A 17,492-nucleotide genomic window follows, 5' to 3' on the forward strand; every position below is an offset into this window, starting at 1 on the left:
AATTATGTCTGCAATGCTTTCTTTCCACGTTGTTTACTCACAAGGAACATGTCAAATACATGTCCGAAAGAAGAAAGTTACAAACCAATAAATGAGTGCATTACCGTGCGTTATTTCTGAAAGACGAGCACGCATGGTAACAAGATCCCTCCCTGGCACTGACGTGATTGAGTGCTCACAGAGCAAGAAGGCACAGGCGGTGGGGGAGGCTGCTGCGCCCAGCCGGGAGGAGTCCTTCAACTTCTTCACGGCCACGTTCGAGGCGGAGCGGCCACCTCGTGACGGGGCTCGGGCACGGGCCGAGGGGAGCGAAGGAGCTGCTGTGGCCGACAGAGAGGCTGCGGAGCAGGTTTTTCTCATTTTGTATAGGTTAAAACATTTACTGCTCAATTGTCTGCCTCCTCAAATGAGGAATGGGGCAGCAGTTACGTCCATCTGTGGCCCCTGACCTAGCAGAGGAAAAATTCTACATTCCCAGGGACCATTTTTTCTTCTGTATGATTATTTTTTTTGTTGACCATAAAGTGGTACCTATTTTATTGCCGATGGATGGATGATGGGCTGAGTTGATTCCTGACTGAAATTTGAATGAACAACCCTCCAAACGAGAGTTGAGTGCTATAACCAGTACCACGTGGTCAGCTACACATATGTTATCTGCCAGAAGCAGGAAATCAACATTTTTTTATCTTAAAATGCTCAACTCATTGAATTACATTATATCCATTCACATGTAAAACTGCGTGACCTGTGTTCATAGGAACTTCCGCTCTCTCAGTTGTAGTGAGTGCAATAAAAAATTTAGTTTCCACCAAAACATGTATTTATTCACTTATTCTAGTTTTGGCTTCATTCCAATCGTGCTGTTCGTCTTAAAAATTGCACAGTGACCATGGAGATTCACTCACATGCCACTCATTACACTCTTGTACCTCTGGCAGTGAGGTACTTTTGGCAAGAGATTAAGCCCACGTAAAATATGACTTTAGGTCACGCTCTAGTTGTTGACACATACATTTGACGGTTGGGCATGTGAACACGTTGACCTAAATCTGGTGAGTGTCAGTTCCTCTTTGTCATTTAAACTGATTGTTCGTGGAGAACATTAAGAATGGCTAACATAACTTTGACAAAATGGTGCGTTTGAAACGTCGTGATCCATAATTTTTTTCTACCTACGTGACTTTACCGAAAGAACCAAAGAGTTTGGATTCCTGTAGTCACGTAAGCTTCAAATCAAGATTCTACTAAATTTCATCTTTCCTTTGGGGTTGATAATATCAACAGCGATCATCTTATTGAGAGACTGGATATCCATCAAGGTGAGCACTGCTCCATTGATTGGGCATTGGAGACACTTTATCTTGACTTCAGTTGCATAAAACATGATAACAGTAGTGACATTTTACTTACTTTATTATCTTCACCAGTTAAAGCTAATGGAATACTAATTTAAGGTACTTTATGGAACTAGCTATTGATATGTGTTAACATTTTTTTGTCTTGCATCTGAAATAATTTTGACCTTTTAAATTATTAAGATTTGACCATTGTATTCGCAGTGAATAATCATTGAATACTGCACAATACGACATAGATATACGCACAAACACATACACTTTCTCACACATGCACACATGACAACATTCCCACACAAAGTAACACACGAGAACAATTACACACACTTCCACACACTCGCAAATAAGTGCGTGCACACAATCACACATTGCTTAACAAACATGAATCATGTAAATATATTTACCTCAGCCACAGACCAGCTGAACGCGTGGAGCGATGATGTCACAGCAGCCATGTTCCATCGCGACTTCAAGCTGGCCATTTTGGATGGGGGTTGTAATCTGGGCAGCGAATTGAATGGCTTGGCGACTACTGCCCTGTGCCCAGCTTTGCTATCTCGTTTAGGATATGCAAAATTACTTTCCGTTTTACACGAGAAATTTCGGAGCCGATGACAGTCGCTGCCTGGCAGATTGTACATTCATTTTCTGTTCTCTGACCCCACATATTGTATAATCATGATGCCTTTGGGTGACCTTCATCTAGCAGGGAGCTGTGTAGATACTTAACATGTCCTATCCAGCCTCTTGCATCATGCAGCTTTTACATTGTACCCTTTAAGCTCTTACATGCAATACACGTTTCTGGCCTCCACATGTTCAATGGTTCACGTGATCTAATTTCTGTTTCTTGTCCGGTTTACATGGGGAGCAGCCTGCGTGTCCCCAGAGACTCAAATCACTAGAGTCGTAACTAATGGGGAGACAGGGTAATGGGGATATGTGGCTATGGTCAGGGAGGGGGATATGGGATCTTGTCTCCCACAGGTCGCAGTGGGGGCGGAAGTGCGAGTTTGTGAGAGTTGACTCATGAGAAGCAGATTCTCACTTGCAGCAGCTGTTGCCGTTTGGGTGAACTGGGAGCATTTCAGGGGATCTGTGGCAGAGCCTGTTCTCCTTGACTGCCTGCTGGCATATTCTCTTACCGTTCATTTCTTTATACCATTTAAGTCGTGGGAGGACTCCCACGGCCGGCTCTTGTGTTGTTTCCACTGATGACCAATCTCCTTGGCTACTCATGGTGTGTATCTTACAAAGCGCCCCTGTCGAGCTAAATGTTGCCTGCCTCTGGTGTGCAATGTCTCGTCATGTTCTGATTTAGGATGATGTCCTTTTCACTAATGCCATAATTGCTTATTGGTTGATATCCAGTTGGGAGTGTTATCGGACGTATCTCTTTGAGGCTCAGGATTATTATTACTTTTGTTTACCCAGGAAAGCCTCGCCGTCGGTAAACGTTGCTGTGTGCAATCCCCAATGAGTAATTTGTAGGTCATTTTTTTACGTTGGGATGTTTGGCCAATACCAGTTAAGTCGTATGTTTCTTTTAGCTATGGCATGAAACCGGATAAGGGGGATAACATGCAATCTCCACATAGAAGGGCACTAGAGTCCAATATCGAACCCAGGCCCTTCTTGCCGTGAGGCACAAGTGTTGCCACTGTACCACCCTACTACCCTGTATAATTCCATTTATTACCAAATTACACTTTTAAGACAATTTACCAGTTAAATCCCATTAAAAAATGTTTTTTTTTTTATGTAAATGTGCTGTTATGCACTTTAGTAGAATACAAAAACAGATTTTTGTTGCCCAACCACAGAAATGTTTTTTGCCATAGCTAGTGCATAATCAGTGTCACACTTGCAATATCCTAATTTTTCCTCTTGTGCGTCGGACATGCAGGAAGAGGCGAGCGAGGAGAGGCCCCTGGTGGCCGAGAGGGCAGGAGATGAGGAAGAGGGGGAGGAGGAGGATGGAGACGAGGCTGAGGATATGGAGAAGCTGATCCTGGGCAACCTCTCTCCCTGGGAGGTTCTGGATGTGGTCCCTGCTGAGTACCAGAGCATCCAGAAGCTCAGCGAGAACGAGCAGAAGATGCTTTACATCCCCAGCGCCATGGCAGGCATGCACAGACACTCGTCAACTTGTCTACAACATGACCTTGTGTTGGTGTTAATCTGACTGTACTGTGGCACAGGCTTTAGGGAAACATATTTGGACATCTGTAGGACCTCACTCACTGGAATCAATGTGTGGCTGATTAACAATGCTTAAAACCATAAACAGCAAAGAGCATCTCAAGTTTTGTTGTGTGCCACTGCTAGCATTAGGTCCATGGTAATATAACCACCAGGATTTGCGGATAAGAGGATCACAGGTAAGATGATTCTCGTTGTGTCTGTGTATATCTGCACAGTTCCTGCATCACAGAAGATGCCCCCGGATCAGGAAGTGCGGTACCTAGAGGATGAAGGCTTCTACGTCGGGCAGAGGCCCACGGTCACCCTCGCCAACCAGAACATCATGGAGCACCGACTGCTCAAGATGCCCGGGGTCTGTGAACACTCGTGATCTCATGTCTGCATTACCCTGGCAGTCGGGGAGTCTCAGCCTCCAGTTGTACCGCCATGAACTGTGCGACAAGCTATCTGTTTTTAATTATCATTGAAAAACCCCCATCTTTATAAGCTGCTTTTCGTAGCTAATAAGCAGATTGATATGGTTTCATTTGTATTATAAAATGCTGGTTTATGAATGAAATGGTGTAATTTATATTGTAGCAAATCATCTCATCTCTCGTGATGCATTACGACAGCCCTGCAGGTGGAATCCCTCAACCCTGCAAGCAAAGGCTGGTTTACTGGCAAGCACTGCCATAAAGGCAAAATAATAAAAATACATGATCATAATGACTGTAAGAGTTATGTGTGTTACTGCATTGACTGTGTTAGACAAGTAAAGTTTCACTCCATCCCACACCCCAGTGAATCAATGGATGATCACAATCCACGGCCACTCAAATATATTACTTTGAAACTCCTTTGCCTCATTTGCATTGTTTTTCACTTGTTTGGGATGTTGCCTCCACGAACAAGTGCATGTAATTCGCATAGACTTTGCATTGAAAATAAGTAGCTGATTCTCGCACACACGATTCGAAGCTTGTATTCTTAGCATAAGAATTGACATTTGATCAACGAACCGATGCATCGTTGCATGACTACTGCCTCTCCGCGCATACAGGGCAAAGAGTGGTTCGGTGACGACGGCCGTGTCTTGGCTCTGCCGGATCCCCTGAAGCCGGAGGCGACGCGCCCACCCGATACGGAGCGGGAGGCGCGGGATCAGGGGCTGGAGCTCATCTTCCAGAAGCCTGAGCTGCAGGAGGTGGACACTCGCGGCGTGACGGCGCCGGGAGCTTGCGGCCGCTGCCAGCTGGACGTGGACGTGTGCGGCGTCACGTTCCTGCACCACGCGCTCTTCAGCCGCGAGCACGCACTCGCCTCCCGCCTCAGCCAGCTGTACGCGCAGTACCTGGCGCGCCAGGAGGAGCGGCGCGCCGACATGCTCGATGACAAGGTGTGGGCGCTGCATCGGGGAGTTTTCGGGCACTGGTTTAATGATAATAACAAAACTTTTATTTCATATAGCATCATTCATGCCAACAGCATCCCACAACACTGTACATTGATTATATATAAGGACCAAATCCCATATACGTGGTTGGCTATGCATGGTGTGGAAGAAGCCCAACACACACATACGTACCAAGCAAATAAAAATTACCTGAGGATGCTTGGTGCAGTTTCAAACAAAACATCGCATCGAATTGCAAGTTTTTTTAGCTATAAGAGTTTATTTTTACTTACCGGTGAGCTGAAACAATAATCGTTGTACATTAGACGAATCAATTTATTTGGCTATGTCGGCTGCTGGAGGGCTACATAACAAGATATTGTCCAGATCATTGTGGCCTCATACAAACATTTATTACGAATCATAACATTGCTACATTAAGTAAAGAACATCGCCATTGATAGTGTAACTTATGTTAACCTTCGTGTTAAATTTACTTAGATGTGTATCAGCACTTTACCTGATAGGCCTGTGTTTTAGACACCCATTGTTAAACTAGCTTTTCAAGTATAGAGATTTGATGGTCTGAGACTGGTAACCAATTATTGCATTCTTTGAATTCGATTTAAAAAAAATTGGAAATTCCAAATCTGATAATGAAACAAATAGTTTTGATTGATGTTCGATGGATACTTTTTTTAGAGTACATGACCGATATGGTCTTCGTGTAAATAGAGGGGCCTATTGAAGTGAGTTCAGAGAGGATATCTGTGATGTTATCTTCTGGAGCTCACGACACAGGTTGGTGCACTGAGCTTGGAGAGGTCTGAATGGAAATATCTTCATCTCATGATATAATGCCAATAGCATGATGAGAATATCGTTTGGGGAAAAGAAAGCTACATTTGTACATATAAAATATAAGATTTTATTGGTATCCATGCAGACATTGGACATGTGAATACTATTAAACAGGTTAGTGCGTTTATAAATGCGCGTGAGCTCTGCTTACCAGTTTTATGTTTCTTTGACTCCAACCCAATTCCTGATTGTCCCGCCACATGCAGCTGCGGGCCTTGCGGAATGCAGTCAAGAACATCTTCACAAACATGGAGGTCCTGGTCCCAGCCACGCGCAAGAGGGTTCAGGAGTACACAAACGAGATCAGGTGTCGTCATCGCTACAAATGCCGTCGTCACTGCCATTGACCCGCCTTCATCTCCACTCTCATCACCTTCATCGAGGTCTTTGTCATCCTTGCCATCTCGATTTAAAGCTTTCGTGACTGCAGGGATTCATATTTCTTGGTTCTTTCGGTAAAGTCACGTAGAATGGAAATAATAAAATAATAAAAATAAAACATAATAAAATAATTCTCACGACGTTTCGGCCACAACGCAAGCAGCCGTCCTCAGGTGGAGAACAGGTCTGTCGAGAAGACAGACCGGTGGAGAACAGGTCTGTCGAGAAGACAGACCTGTTCTCGACAGACCTGTTCTCCACCTGAGGACGGCTGCTTGCGTTGTGGCCGAAACGTAGTGAGAATTATTTTATTATGTTTTCTCTTTATTATTTTATTATTTCCATTCTACGTGACTTTACCGAAAGAACCAAGAAGATGAATCCTTACCATCATCGTTATGAAAATGTGCACCAGCGTTGTGAAGAGCTTATGATCAGTATTTTGTGCACACACTACAATGTTAATGATGTAAAATTATATCTTACGATATTGCATCACCTGTTTGCACTTGGTAATGTTCTTGCCTGTGCATTTATAGCGAATACAAATCTATGCACAGCCTCCCAAAAAGTGTATTGTGATTAAATATGCCTTTGGTTTTCAATGATAATTTCCATAGTGCCTTATGGATGTAATATTTTATTGTTGTCATCTCATACATCACAGGCAGACCCGGAGACTAAATGATATAGAGCTAGAGAAAGACCGAAACCTCTTAAAGAGCCTTTTGAAAACTTGGAAGGAGATCAAGAACTTGCGAGAATTTCAAAAATACACCAACACGCAGCTAAAGCTCCATATACGCAGGTAAGCCCGCTCATACTAAGCCAGCTAAAGGGTCATGTTCCAAGTGAATGTTGCTTTCAGCATTTCCCTGTGTTCAAATCCCAATGACCTTGGTTGTTTACAACGAGGAGTGTGATGTTGTAATTGGTAAGCAGTGCTGTGTGCCCTGTGCCTGATTTTATCACCCATATTACAGATGCATAATTGAATCCATGTGAAAACAGCAATTTAAATCAACGAGTGAATAATTTGAATTGGCCACAGGTTCTTGGATCTTGCTGTGGTATGTCCTGTAGGTGTGGTGGAAATGGCCCTTGTGGAGATGCATCTAGCAGTTATTAAAGCTGTCATCATTCTTATTCGGCAGTGCAATTTATTAGTGACCTGTTGATGTTGGTGTGATATGCTGTGCAGAGAGGAGAAGAGGCGGCAAGAAGATGAGTCACAATACGAGCAGGAGATCGCACATGAGGTGGATGAGATGGAGCGGGAGTTCCAGGAGGAGTTTGAGAAGCGGATGAATGAGTACCGGCTTCAGTGTGATGTGTGGAAGCTCTGGAGGAAAAAGCAGGTATCTCAAGAGCACATGTGTGCGACTTTCGTTTATAACTGTGGTTAGTGACATATGTTGGTCTTCATATACTTAGGGAGCAGTGTTTAGGGTTGCCTTGTCACATTATTTTCTCTCTAGAAAGGTCAATTCAATTAGTGTCTGGCTGCTCCTCCTGTTGCCTCTCCTCACCTCTCCCAGGACCTACCCTTAACACACCCAAATTCAGATTTAATTTACATTGTCAGTGACGTGCATGGCTACGAATTGAACCTATTTCTGGTGGATCACAGTACATTTCTATTGTCCTGTTTTTGTTGTCCTTCCCCTGCACCTCCGATTAGCATGGTTGGCTACGTACGGTGCGAAAGAAGTTCAACATACATATATTGCACCACTCGCCATATCACATGCAAATTCCTCTGCAACCCTCTGCTTGGCATAATTAACTACATTGGTGCTGACTCCGTACCCCTGTCCCCTCACTCGCCCATCTTGCTACAGAGAGCACGTCTGAAGAAGAAGAAGAGCAAGAAGGGGCAGTCGCAGGGGGAGGATGACAGAGAGGGGCTGACAGGGGAAGATGATGAGGAGGAGGGTGGTGATGCAGGCGCTGAGCCCCTGGACGAGGAGCCACCCAAACCCCAGAAGCCAGAAACGTTTGACCGCGCAGCTGCCGAGCAAATGGTCCGGGAGAAGGCCGCACGCATCCGGCGCAGGCCTGGAGAGCCCCTTATCACGCTCGAGCTCTCCAACACTGCCACCGTGACACCTACCAACCAGTGCCCCCGGTAAAGAGAAAATGGATCGCTCAAGTTGTTGAACTTGTGCTGAGAGAATCCTGCTGAGCGGTACTGACGTTAGGGTACACACCTCACTGCTTAAAGTTTGCTGCTACAAATCGCAAGTTGACTCAACTTTTATTCATCCTCGATAAAATTAGTCCAACTTTTTCGGAAACCCACATTGGTTGCCACAAAGGCAGATGGGACCTCACCATTGGAATGTGGCACTTTTTCAGGGCTGTGCCACGCTTACTGAATTATTGAGACGTTGACTTTGCCTTGACTCACCCACATGTGTGGGCTTTCTCTGAGGACTCCGGTTTCTTCCCAGACAACAAAATCCTAACGAAGGACCCTCCTGAAAAAAAGTTTTGAGGCTTTGCAAGGCTTTCCTGGGGCAATACATTTTCATTACAGTGTTCCTCGTAAGAACACGTTATTGTGCATATGCCATTGTAAATACATACTGACAAGCTTGGTTGCAGACAATCACTGCTGTGACAGCAGAATACTCAAAGCATGTGGCGAAGTATGGAGACTAGAATGTCATGCCTTGCCAGAGACAAATTAGCTTGTGCGGCCTTCTGTTTACAGTTGGTGCAAAGGCAGCGGTTAACACGCGCATGACGTCACCTTCCCCCCCCCTCCCATCGTGCCTTCTCAGCCCCGAGCAGCAGCGCCGGCAGGAACTGCAGAGGTACTCGCTGTTCGTGAAGGTCCTCTTCAACAACAAAGAGGTGTCGTGCACGACGAGTCGCCTCCTCAATGCCGACTTCTCCATTCACTTCGGGCAGATCTTCAACATCCAGATTGTGCACTGGCCTGAAAGCATCAAGCTGCTGGTGAGGGCTGCTTGTGGGTCTGTATCAGTAGCTGGCAGCAAACAGTCCTGCCCAAGGATCACGGCTCTGATCTGGTTACTTTGGTGTTTAGTCGTAGAGTATTTAAACAAATATGCTCTCCTGTTTAATACATTTTTCACATCAGTGCATTCAACCACATTGTTATTTAGGCGGCGGGGAGAATCTACATGTGGGAATTATACGACGTAAGCCGTGTGAGAATTAGATGTTGAAATGTGTCTAAAACAACCACAGTTTAGCAGGTTATGCAATAGAGTTTATTATAGTAAATGATACATTCCTGAACATTAGCAGCCATCCGTCTTTTTAGTTAGCTCAGGCTAAGTAAAGGTAGAAACAATAAATGTAATATTGGTAATACATTTGGATTTAAAATCTTGTTTAGTCTGTTATTATTGATACAAATGTGCCAATAATATAGGTGGTATAGTTTACTTTACCTTCTTTTTGCTGCTAGTATTCAATAGTGATGCCTTTCCTGTGATCCGTGAAGGTGTTCAGACTCATATTTACATTGATGGTGCCATTGTACTGTTTTTATCAATGAAAAAATCGAAACAACAAGGAACATGTAACATCCGCAAGGCAGGCTGCAGATGAAAGCTGGCGCTGGATTTATTGGCGTTCGAGACAGAAATGCATTTTATGCACCTCCCCCCCACCCGATATTTTTCACCTTTGCAACCACCTTAGTGACTCACACGATTAATGCTGCAAACTGTACAAGTTGTATTGCCTCACCTTATATTTCAAATCTTTTGCTTGCACAGCAGGGGATACAGTGCATAGTCGCATAGTATGAATGGGATTGTGCTGAAACAATCGCACACAATCACCAATGATTATTTAGCACTTGCACTTGTTACAGGTATGCGAGGATGATATTTACGTGTTGGTAGATTTGTTTTAAAGAGTTCCTCTTCTACTGCAGATATGCTTTTGCATATTCTTTCGGTAAAGTCACATAGATAGATAGGTTCCTATCTATCACGTAGATAGGTTCCTATCTATGTGACTTTACCGAAAGATCCAAAGAATATTAATTCCTGCACTCACGAAAGCTTTAATTCAAGATGTAGATATGCACTCAGGCTGTTTATCTTGGATTTAGTCAAGTGCATCATGATGGCACTCTAGTGATGTCACATACGTTTTACTGCACCGATGCCACTAGAGAACTATAAAAGAGCAATTGACTCATCTCAACAGTTTTTCTCATAAATAACCTTTCGTAATTGTGTTGAACAACCTGCCACACACACAGCCTGGGTACATGCTTACGGATGCTCGTGTTTTGTGTTGCGTTTTCCTTTAAGGAACATTGCACTGTGGGCAGCTAACACTTGCCGCTGTCCTTCGTTGCCCCATGCTGTGTTGTGCTGCAGCTGTTCGAGACTGTGGGAGTGTCGACCGTGCGGTTGGCAGAGATGTTCGCTCAGCTCCCCGACTTGAACGTGGTGGCTGGGAACTGCCCCCTGCAGGAGCTGGAGTTTAGCAGCGAGCATCATGTTTCTTTCCCGCATGAGGGCATCGGCAGCAGTACGTCTCCTCGCACAGCCGCCAAGGACTTAGCTCTCTCCACCTCTTAGCATGGTTAGGGTGGCGAGGCAAGCGTGTTAGCGACTAGATATGGCTGACATAGCACAAGAAGGGGTGGTGGGACCAGCACCACACCCATCCAGTTTATTTTGTCTTATCGGCACCATAGTTGGCACACAGACAGATTCCAGCTACTCATGTTGTGCAGGGTTCACCTGGTGATGTCCATGTCAGGCAGAATTATTGATTGTAACTGATGTTCCATGGGCAGATCAACAGGACAGTTTGACAGTGACTGCCAATGTTTATATGAACATTGAAACAGACTCACTGTTATAAATGATCATTGCTTAATGTTTAAAGCATACAAATGTATAATTACATTCATACCCAGCGTTATAGCCATGTGTCGCTATTATTATTATTATTATCAAGAGGGTGGTCTCACAAAGATCATTGACAGTAGCCGAATCATAATTTAAAAGTTACACTGACATACCATAATTATACATGAAGGTTATTAAAACGAGTAGTCATTGGCAAGGTAACTTATTAACTCATCTTTAAATATTTCCAATAGTTGGATGGGTCGTGCACTAAATCCTGGAGCAAGTGAAGGTCACATACAATCATGTCAAAGTCATAAAATGTTCACAATACGGAAGGGCATAGAGTCACAGTTGTCGCTGATCATGCAACGGTTTGTTCATTCATCTAGTAAAATCAATCCATACACTGATGATACATGCAGAACATTTCACGTGTGAAATAGATTACTGCATTTCTAATTGAAGTTAATTTGAAAATTATACGTTCATGGGGTGAATGAGACAACACAAAAAATAGCGTCCGCGAGACCGAACACAGACACGACCCACACAAAAAATGAAGTCTTGAATTCCCATTGTGGTCTTGAATCCTGACACTTGGTCAAATCAAACGGGAGACGGTGAATCATGACGCGCCTATTTGTTGCAAAACCTTACAGACGTTCCGGTCACCCTGGGGGTGGACAAGGAGAGCACGGTGACGCTGCTCACGTCCGGAAAGTTGGCTTGCAGCGTGGCCTGGGGCGTAGGGAGCGACGGGATTCCACTGGCCCCGGCACTCGCATCGCAGCATGGCGACGGCCTGCGCAGGTGAGCATGGTAGGCAATTGGCTAAAGGGAGCCTGGCGCTGATTCTGGGACAAATTAGAGCCTTTGGTTGACAGCCGTGTAGAATTTTAGATTGGGAACCTTATAACCTTTAATATTAGAAAGCAATATTTTGGATAGTCTATTTTCTTCTTCTCGCCCTTCTGAGGAGTTATACCATTTTTTTTTACATTATATTTTCAGTTTGTAAGATAGTTCAATGTAGATGGTAGTGAAGTTTTTGACTGCCTGTCAGCACCATTATCTGTGCCGGTAATTGAGATCAACATGCTGAACTCTGTTAGAAGGCTTCCCTGGCATGCTTATCAGTGCAGTCATTATAAAGTACTTTGTGTGATTTGCTCTGCAGCTGATTTACCTGCCTAGTATGCTTATCTTTAGACACTTTTGAAAAATTTGAAAAGTTACACAATATTTGAATGTAGCTCAGGAATTGTATTAAAATAAAAAATATATATTTAACCCCGACTCCCCCACCACACAGCGAGCTGTCCAATAGCGCTGTCTTGTCGTCACTCTGCGTGATGTGCAAGTGCGGCGAATCGGGTGGATGCCATCGCGTCCATCGGGGCGTCCGCACTAACGGACGTCAACAAGCTGGCCGCGTGGGCCAAGGAGTCGCGGCTCGACCCCAACGACCCCAGCAATGCCGCCCTCATGCAGCTCATCACTGTGAGGGCAACGCCCGACAATCGCACTACCGCCATGGGTTGTTGTTGCTTGTGATAAGGCTGCCGCTTCATGGGTAGAGGCAGCGTCTCACTGTTGGCCCCACCGCAGGTTGTGACGAGCGGCGAAGTTGAGGTCACCGACTACTTCAGGTTGGAACAGCTGCAGGAGGAGTTCAACTTCGCAACGGAGGAGGAGATGTCAATGTCGCGCCGCCTGCGCCTCCTGCAGCTGCGTAGTCGCGAGGTGCCCGAGTTCCGGAACTATCGGCTGGTGCCACCGCTGGACCGCGAGATCCCAGAGAAGGTGTTCCAGGTCAGCATGTGGCAACTAATAAATACGAATGATTTTTGTTTATAAAGTGGCAAGACCCAACTGAGACCATAAGTCATATTTCAAAGGAGACCTGTATTTAAATAAACAATTAATCACAAACATATACGGGTATAAGGAATAAAGGGTTCATGAAAAATAATAATATATATTTTAATGTCTCTGATAGAATAGAAACATGTGAATGTTTTGGCCAATGGGCTTTTTTTTTATGAATCATTGAAATCTTAAATGTATTCAGAAGGATTGGTAGGGTTGGGGTTCATGCTGTTTGATTGTGCCAATTAAGACACAGGAATGGGTGTTGTTAAATGTATTGGAGATAATATGATCACAGACATGAAATTTGACCTTCAGATTTTACAAATTTCCAAGCCAATCCAAAAATAAATAAATGTATTGACAGTCTGCCTCAATGAAGTGTCATGAGTCTTCAGGGCATGAGGAATTCTAAAGGCATTCAAGAGGTTAACAATGGGGTTAATGCAGTGGCATCATTACTCTGGGTATGACTGACTTGCCATGAGACAAATTAATGCATATACAGATGCATTACACAGTAAAGTCACGTAGAAGGGAAGTAACGTGACTTTACCGAAAGAACCAAGAAGATGAATCCCTGCAGTCACGAAAGCTTTAAATCGAAAAATTTCACTGTTATCTTAAGGGGCCATGTCACCTCTGATCATGCTTTTGAATAACTACAGGACATCATTGTCCTATTTCAAAACTGCTTTGCGAAGGGAGCCGATGATACAAACGCCATACATGTGTGGTCTCTCTTGCAGGAATATGAGAAGAAACAAAGGGAGAAGGATGTCGTTGACACGACGGAGCAGTTGATCCGCTACAGGGCCATTGCTGCCATCTACATGAAAAAGGTATCATTGGTCACCTCGCTGTCTGTGCAGCAGCAGCACTGTCCACTCATTCAAAATGGGGCAATATATACCAGTGTATAAAAGGTCCATATAGTGTAGTGCTATGTTTGTCTTTGCCTGGTGCCACTGGCTGGCTGCTGGATCATCAGCAGCACTCCAGACGAAACAAACAAAGTATTCTCAGCTCCCCCTGGCACATTTCCTGCACATATGCTGAATGGGCTTGCCAGCAAGCGTGAGTTCTTAATATCTGGGTGGGCTGTGTCTGCAGTAGGAAGGATGCAAATGTGAATTTGATTACTTTGTTTCTCTCACTTATGCTGACCAATACATTACGTTGTAATAAACATTGGTGTTATATGTCACAATTATGTTAATGTTGTGCATTGTAGGATCTTGTTTGTTAAAAAAGATAACCGATCAATCTGGCCTTATATTCATTACTAGTTCACTATTATTTCTGGAAGGCTCATGACAAGTTGTATCAATCAGCACTGCCAAGGTCCAACTTAAAATTATTCTCTGTTCTGGTCACTAATAATGCAGCTGTACCTCTGAATAATACCCAGTAACCCTATTACTCATGTCCCTCTACTGGCTCTGCTGGCGGCTCAACATCTAGCAATGGTTAGACAAGCGCGGTCAGACAGGGTGCTAGCCCCACCATTCTCGTGTACACTGCTGGTCTTAATGGGTCCTCACTGTCATCTCAACAGAATATGAGGCTAACCCTTTGTTTTTGTGTCTGTGTGTATAGATCCGAGAGTCTGTGATGAGCCGTTTTGTGCTGGCGAGGCATCACTACGTGCTCTCCGACCTCATCCTGGAAGAAGAGATGCCAAACATCGGGTAACCGCCTGTCCATCCTGTACCACTGTCCCTCTGTCACATCTGTCCTTGTCGTAGATAGTATGGAAAGATTGCCACTTTACAGCTGGGCCTGTCTCTGCCACTAACCCCCCCTATGGTTTCTTTTGACCCTTGCTTGACCTAAAAATGTATTGGCCTAACACCAGAGTTGAGTGAGACCCACAATGCTCAGTTGATGATAGGTACTTGCTGACTTTTTGTTTTGTTGTCGTCACGGGAGCAGAACGCTGGGCCTGGGCCTCTTCAAGCTCACGGAGGCACGCCGCCCCCTCAAGCCACAGCGCAAGGAGCGCAAGCGGGTGACCGCGCAGAACCTGACGGACGGGGACATTACGCTGCTCGTCAACATCGTGCGGGCCTACGACATCCCCATGCGCATGATGGCCACCAAGTAAGGCCCTCTTCGAGCGAGCCTCGCTTCCATATAATTGACTCACTGCCACCAGTTGCGTTTGGAAGTAACTGTTTTTTAGGTACGTGAGTCACAAGTGATGTAGAAGGTAGTGGCATGCAGTGACACTGCCAATTCATTAAAAATGCAAAACTAAAAATAATTGTATCTACATTATTGCTTCGTCGAAACAACATCGATACAATGCAATTGGGAAGTTTATATATCCTAAAAAAAATTCTGAATCGCATCTGAAATTGCAGTTCCCAGATCGGCTCCGGGATGACAGGAGTATGCCAGCCTATATTTTGTTAATATGCCCAGCTCTGACTACGCACCATGCATCATTATTTAGATCAGTGTTCTTCATTTCAAGACCCGTGGGCCACTGGTGGACCCTGATGGCCTTTAGTGTGGCCCCTGAAGTGCAGTTCTTGACAATACTCAAATGTGAAAATACCCCATCATGCTGTTAAAACCAATGGTGTCAAATGTGTGGCGACCCTCATACTGATGTCTTATTGGCAAAAGTGCCCCCCCTCTGAAAATTAGTGAATAACACTGATGTAGATGGTTTCGCTGGCTCCCTGTGCACCATGAGTGATGAGACCAGAGCGATGCTGCTCGATCGCACCATAGCAGCACTCCTGAAATTTACTTACATTTTATTATTAGTAATGAATATTCAGACTCATTATGGACAGCCCAAGAAATGTAAACTAAATATTTTAGCTGAAAATGCAAAATAAAATGTGTTTTTTTAGGTGTCCGCCCTGGGCCCTCCTTGCTCATGCCCATGCCGTGTGTCTGCTCAGGCAAGCCGGCACCAGCAGGGCGAGAGCAGGCCGCGGAGCCCAGGACACGTTCAGCGCTGGGCAGGCCCACCACGACAACGAGGCCTTCTATAGCCAGGCAGGTCATGCACCGCCCTTGCTTGGGTAGTGGAAGAAACGTGTCAAGATGAACGGACTGTCAGATCCTCAAAGCGAAGTCGGATTGGACCAGGGCAATACCTGGATGGGCAACATGCTAGAAATATCTGTCAATCATACAACATCCCGCATAAAATTTCACTTTTCGTTCAGGAATGTGAAGCTGTGTTGGAGTCTACAAAATTGATGTTGTGTTGCCCTTCATAACATAATTATTCCAGCAACACTTATGCTGTGTTTGGCATGTGTGTGTCCTATATGGTAAACACTTTGTGTTGTGTGCCCTTTTAAATTGTGTCAGCTCTGTATGTTGTGTGCTGCGTATTGTGAGTAATTTAACATTGATGTGCTTTGTGTGGTGTATACATGGTGTGTACATGGTGTACCTCTCCTGTACACGGTGCATGGCATGCTCGAGCACCGGCATTTCAGTTATTTGTATTGCACGTGCAATTTAAGCAGAAATTTTCTTACAGTACTCCACTACCTCTTTAAGCCAAACCATACAAGTTATTTCCCTTTGTGCATATATGTGTTTGTGTACACAAGTGTGGGCGTGGTGCTGGCCACCCACCTCCTCGTGTACCGTGCCGGCCTTCATAGGTGCTCGCGAGCTGCACTTGCCCCAACAGTCTATTAAGGCTACAGGGGGGCACCTTTGTCTTTGTGTGTGTGTGTATCTCAGGTGCTGGTGCGTCCATTCGTGGAGGTGTCCTTCCAGCGGGAGGTGCGCCGTACCACGACTGCCGACGGACCCAACCCCAACTGGAATGAAGAGCTGGTGTTGCCCTTCAAGTGGGCAGCAGAGAGCAATGTCACAATATAACCCTTACACACATATAAGAAGATTCCATTGGTAGCCTGGCTAAACGGTTGGGACCAGTATTACCTGCTGTTGCATATTTATGCTGGTAGAGTTCTTTCATTCTTGTAGTAATAATACCACGTTTCTGTTACAATGCCTCTACTGGAAACCTGTTTAGGCTGAGTTGAACTAGAGGAGGTTTAGTCCATAAGGAATTGATTAACATTTCCCCATGATCTTCTACATTCCTCAGAGCTTGCAATGGAGACTACAGTGCAGCTGGGCTGAATTCCACAAGAGATGACATTTTCATCAACATGTTTGACGAAATTGTGTATGACATCCAGGAGGTAAGTACCTTACTTGGAGTCAATTACCCCCATTGCCCCTTCATAACAGCCCCCTATGGTCTAGACATTACACTCACCATTTATTTGCCAGTGTGGTGAATGTGGTGCTGCAGGCTTTATGTGTACCATTTACAGAAATGGCAATATATGAAATAAAAGGGAAATGATTCTTACACAGACAATTAGATGCCTTAATTGTGAGCTAAAGTGTGAATGCACCCGGAGCGTTTTCCCGATCATACGACTAACCCAGTGCGATGTGTGCACGCCACACGTGTCCAGAACGACCGGGAGGCCGGAAATGTGATCCACACCCGCGTGGAGAGGAACTGGCTGGGCTCCATACGCATCCCCTTCACCACCATCTACTTCCAGTCCAGGGTCCGCTCACAACTCGCAC

General features: G+C 44.9%; 1 protein-coding gene and 1 long non-coding RNA gene across 4 annotated transcripts in view; one reads left to right on the forward strand and one right to left on the reverse strand.

Annotated features, from left to right (window-relative positions):
* Nucleotides 1-17,492, forward strand: part of CC2D2A (coiled-coil and C2 domain containing 2A) — a 42,661-nt gene that overhangs the window by 10,691 nt on the left and 14,478 nt on the right. For 2 of the 3 annotated variants that reach the window (XM_078599601.1, XM_078599603.1), the window contains exons 9-28: nt 173-349; nt 3,265-3,484; nt 3,779-3,915; nt 4,606-4,941; nt 6,006-6,106; nt 6,848-6,988; nt 7,382-7,538; nt 8,022-8,308; nt 8,967-9,144; nt 10,551-10,704; nt 11,693-11,843; nt 12,395-12,533; nt 12,642-12,845; nt 13,652-13,744; nt 14,502-14,593; nt 14,838-15,005; nt 15,821-15,917; nt 16,623-16,732; nt 16,996-17,092; nt 17,375-17,473. In XM_078599601.1, coding sequence (XP_078455727.1) covers nt 173-349; nt 3,265-3,484; nt 3,779-3,915; nt 4,606-4,941; nt 6,006-6,106; nt 6,848-6,988; nt 7,382-7,538; nt 8,022-8,308; nt 8,967-9,144; nt 10,551-10,704; nt 11,693-11,843; nt 12,395-12,533; nt 12,642-12,845; nt 13,652-13,744; nt 14,502-14,593; nt 14,838-15,005; nt 15,821-15,917; nt 16,623-16,732; nt 16,996-17,092; nt 17,375-17,473 — 3,138 coding nt within the window. The remainder of the gene's footprint in view (nt 1-172; nt 350-3,264; nt 3,485-3,778; nt 3,916-4,605; nt 4,942-6,005; nt 6,107-6,847; nt 6,989-7,381; nt 7,539-8,021; nt 8,309-8,966; nt 9,145-10,550; nt 10,705-11,692; nt 11,844-12,394; nt 12,534-12,641; nt 12,846-13,651; nt 13,745-14,501; nt 14,594-14,837; nt 15,006-15,820; nt 15,918-16,622; nt 16,733-16,995; nt 17,093-17,374; nt 17,474-17,492) is intronic. The other variant, XM_078599602.1, reaches the window with a different exon arrangement.
* Nucleotides 4,512-6,234, reverse strand: LOC144721729 (uncharacterized). The gene is made up of 2 exons (XR_013585953.1): nt 5,951-6,234; nt 4,512-4,973 (listed from the first exon to the last, which is right to left on the reverse strand). It is a non-coding gene; the product is annotated as an uncharacterized LOC144721729 (long non-coding RNA).

The sequence above is a fragment of the Lampetra planeri genome, chromosome 12 (assembly GCF_965212315.1).
Source record: "Lampetra planeri chromosome 12, kcLamPlan1.2.h2, whole genome shotgun sequence".
In the NCBI taxonomy this organism is placed as follows: Eukaryota; Metazoa; Chordata; class Hyperoartia; order Petromyzontiformes; family Petromyzontidae; genus Lampetra; species Lampetra planeri.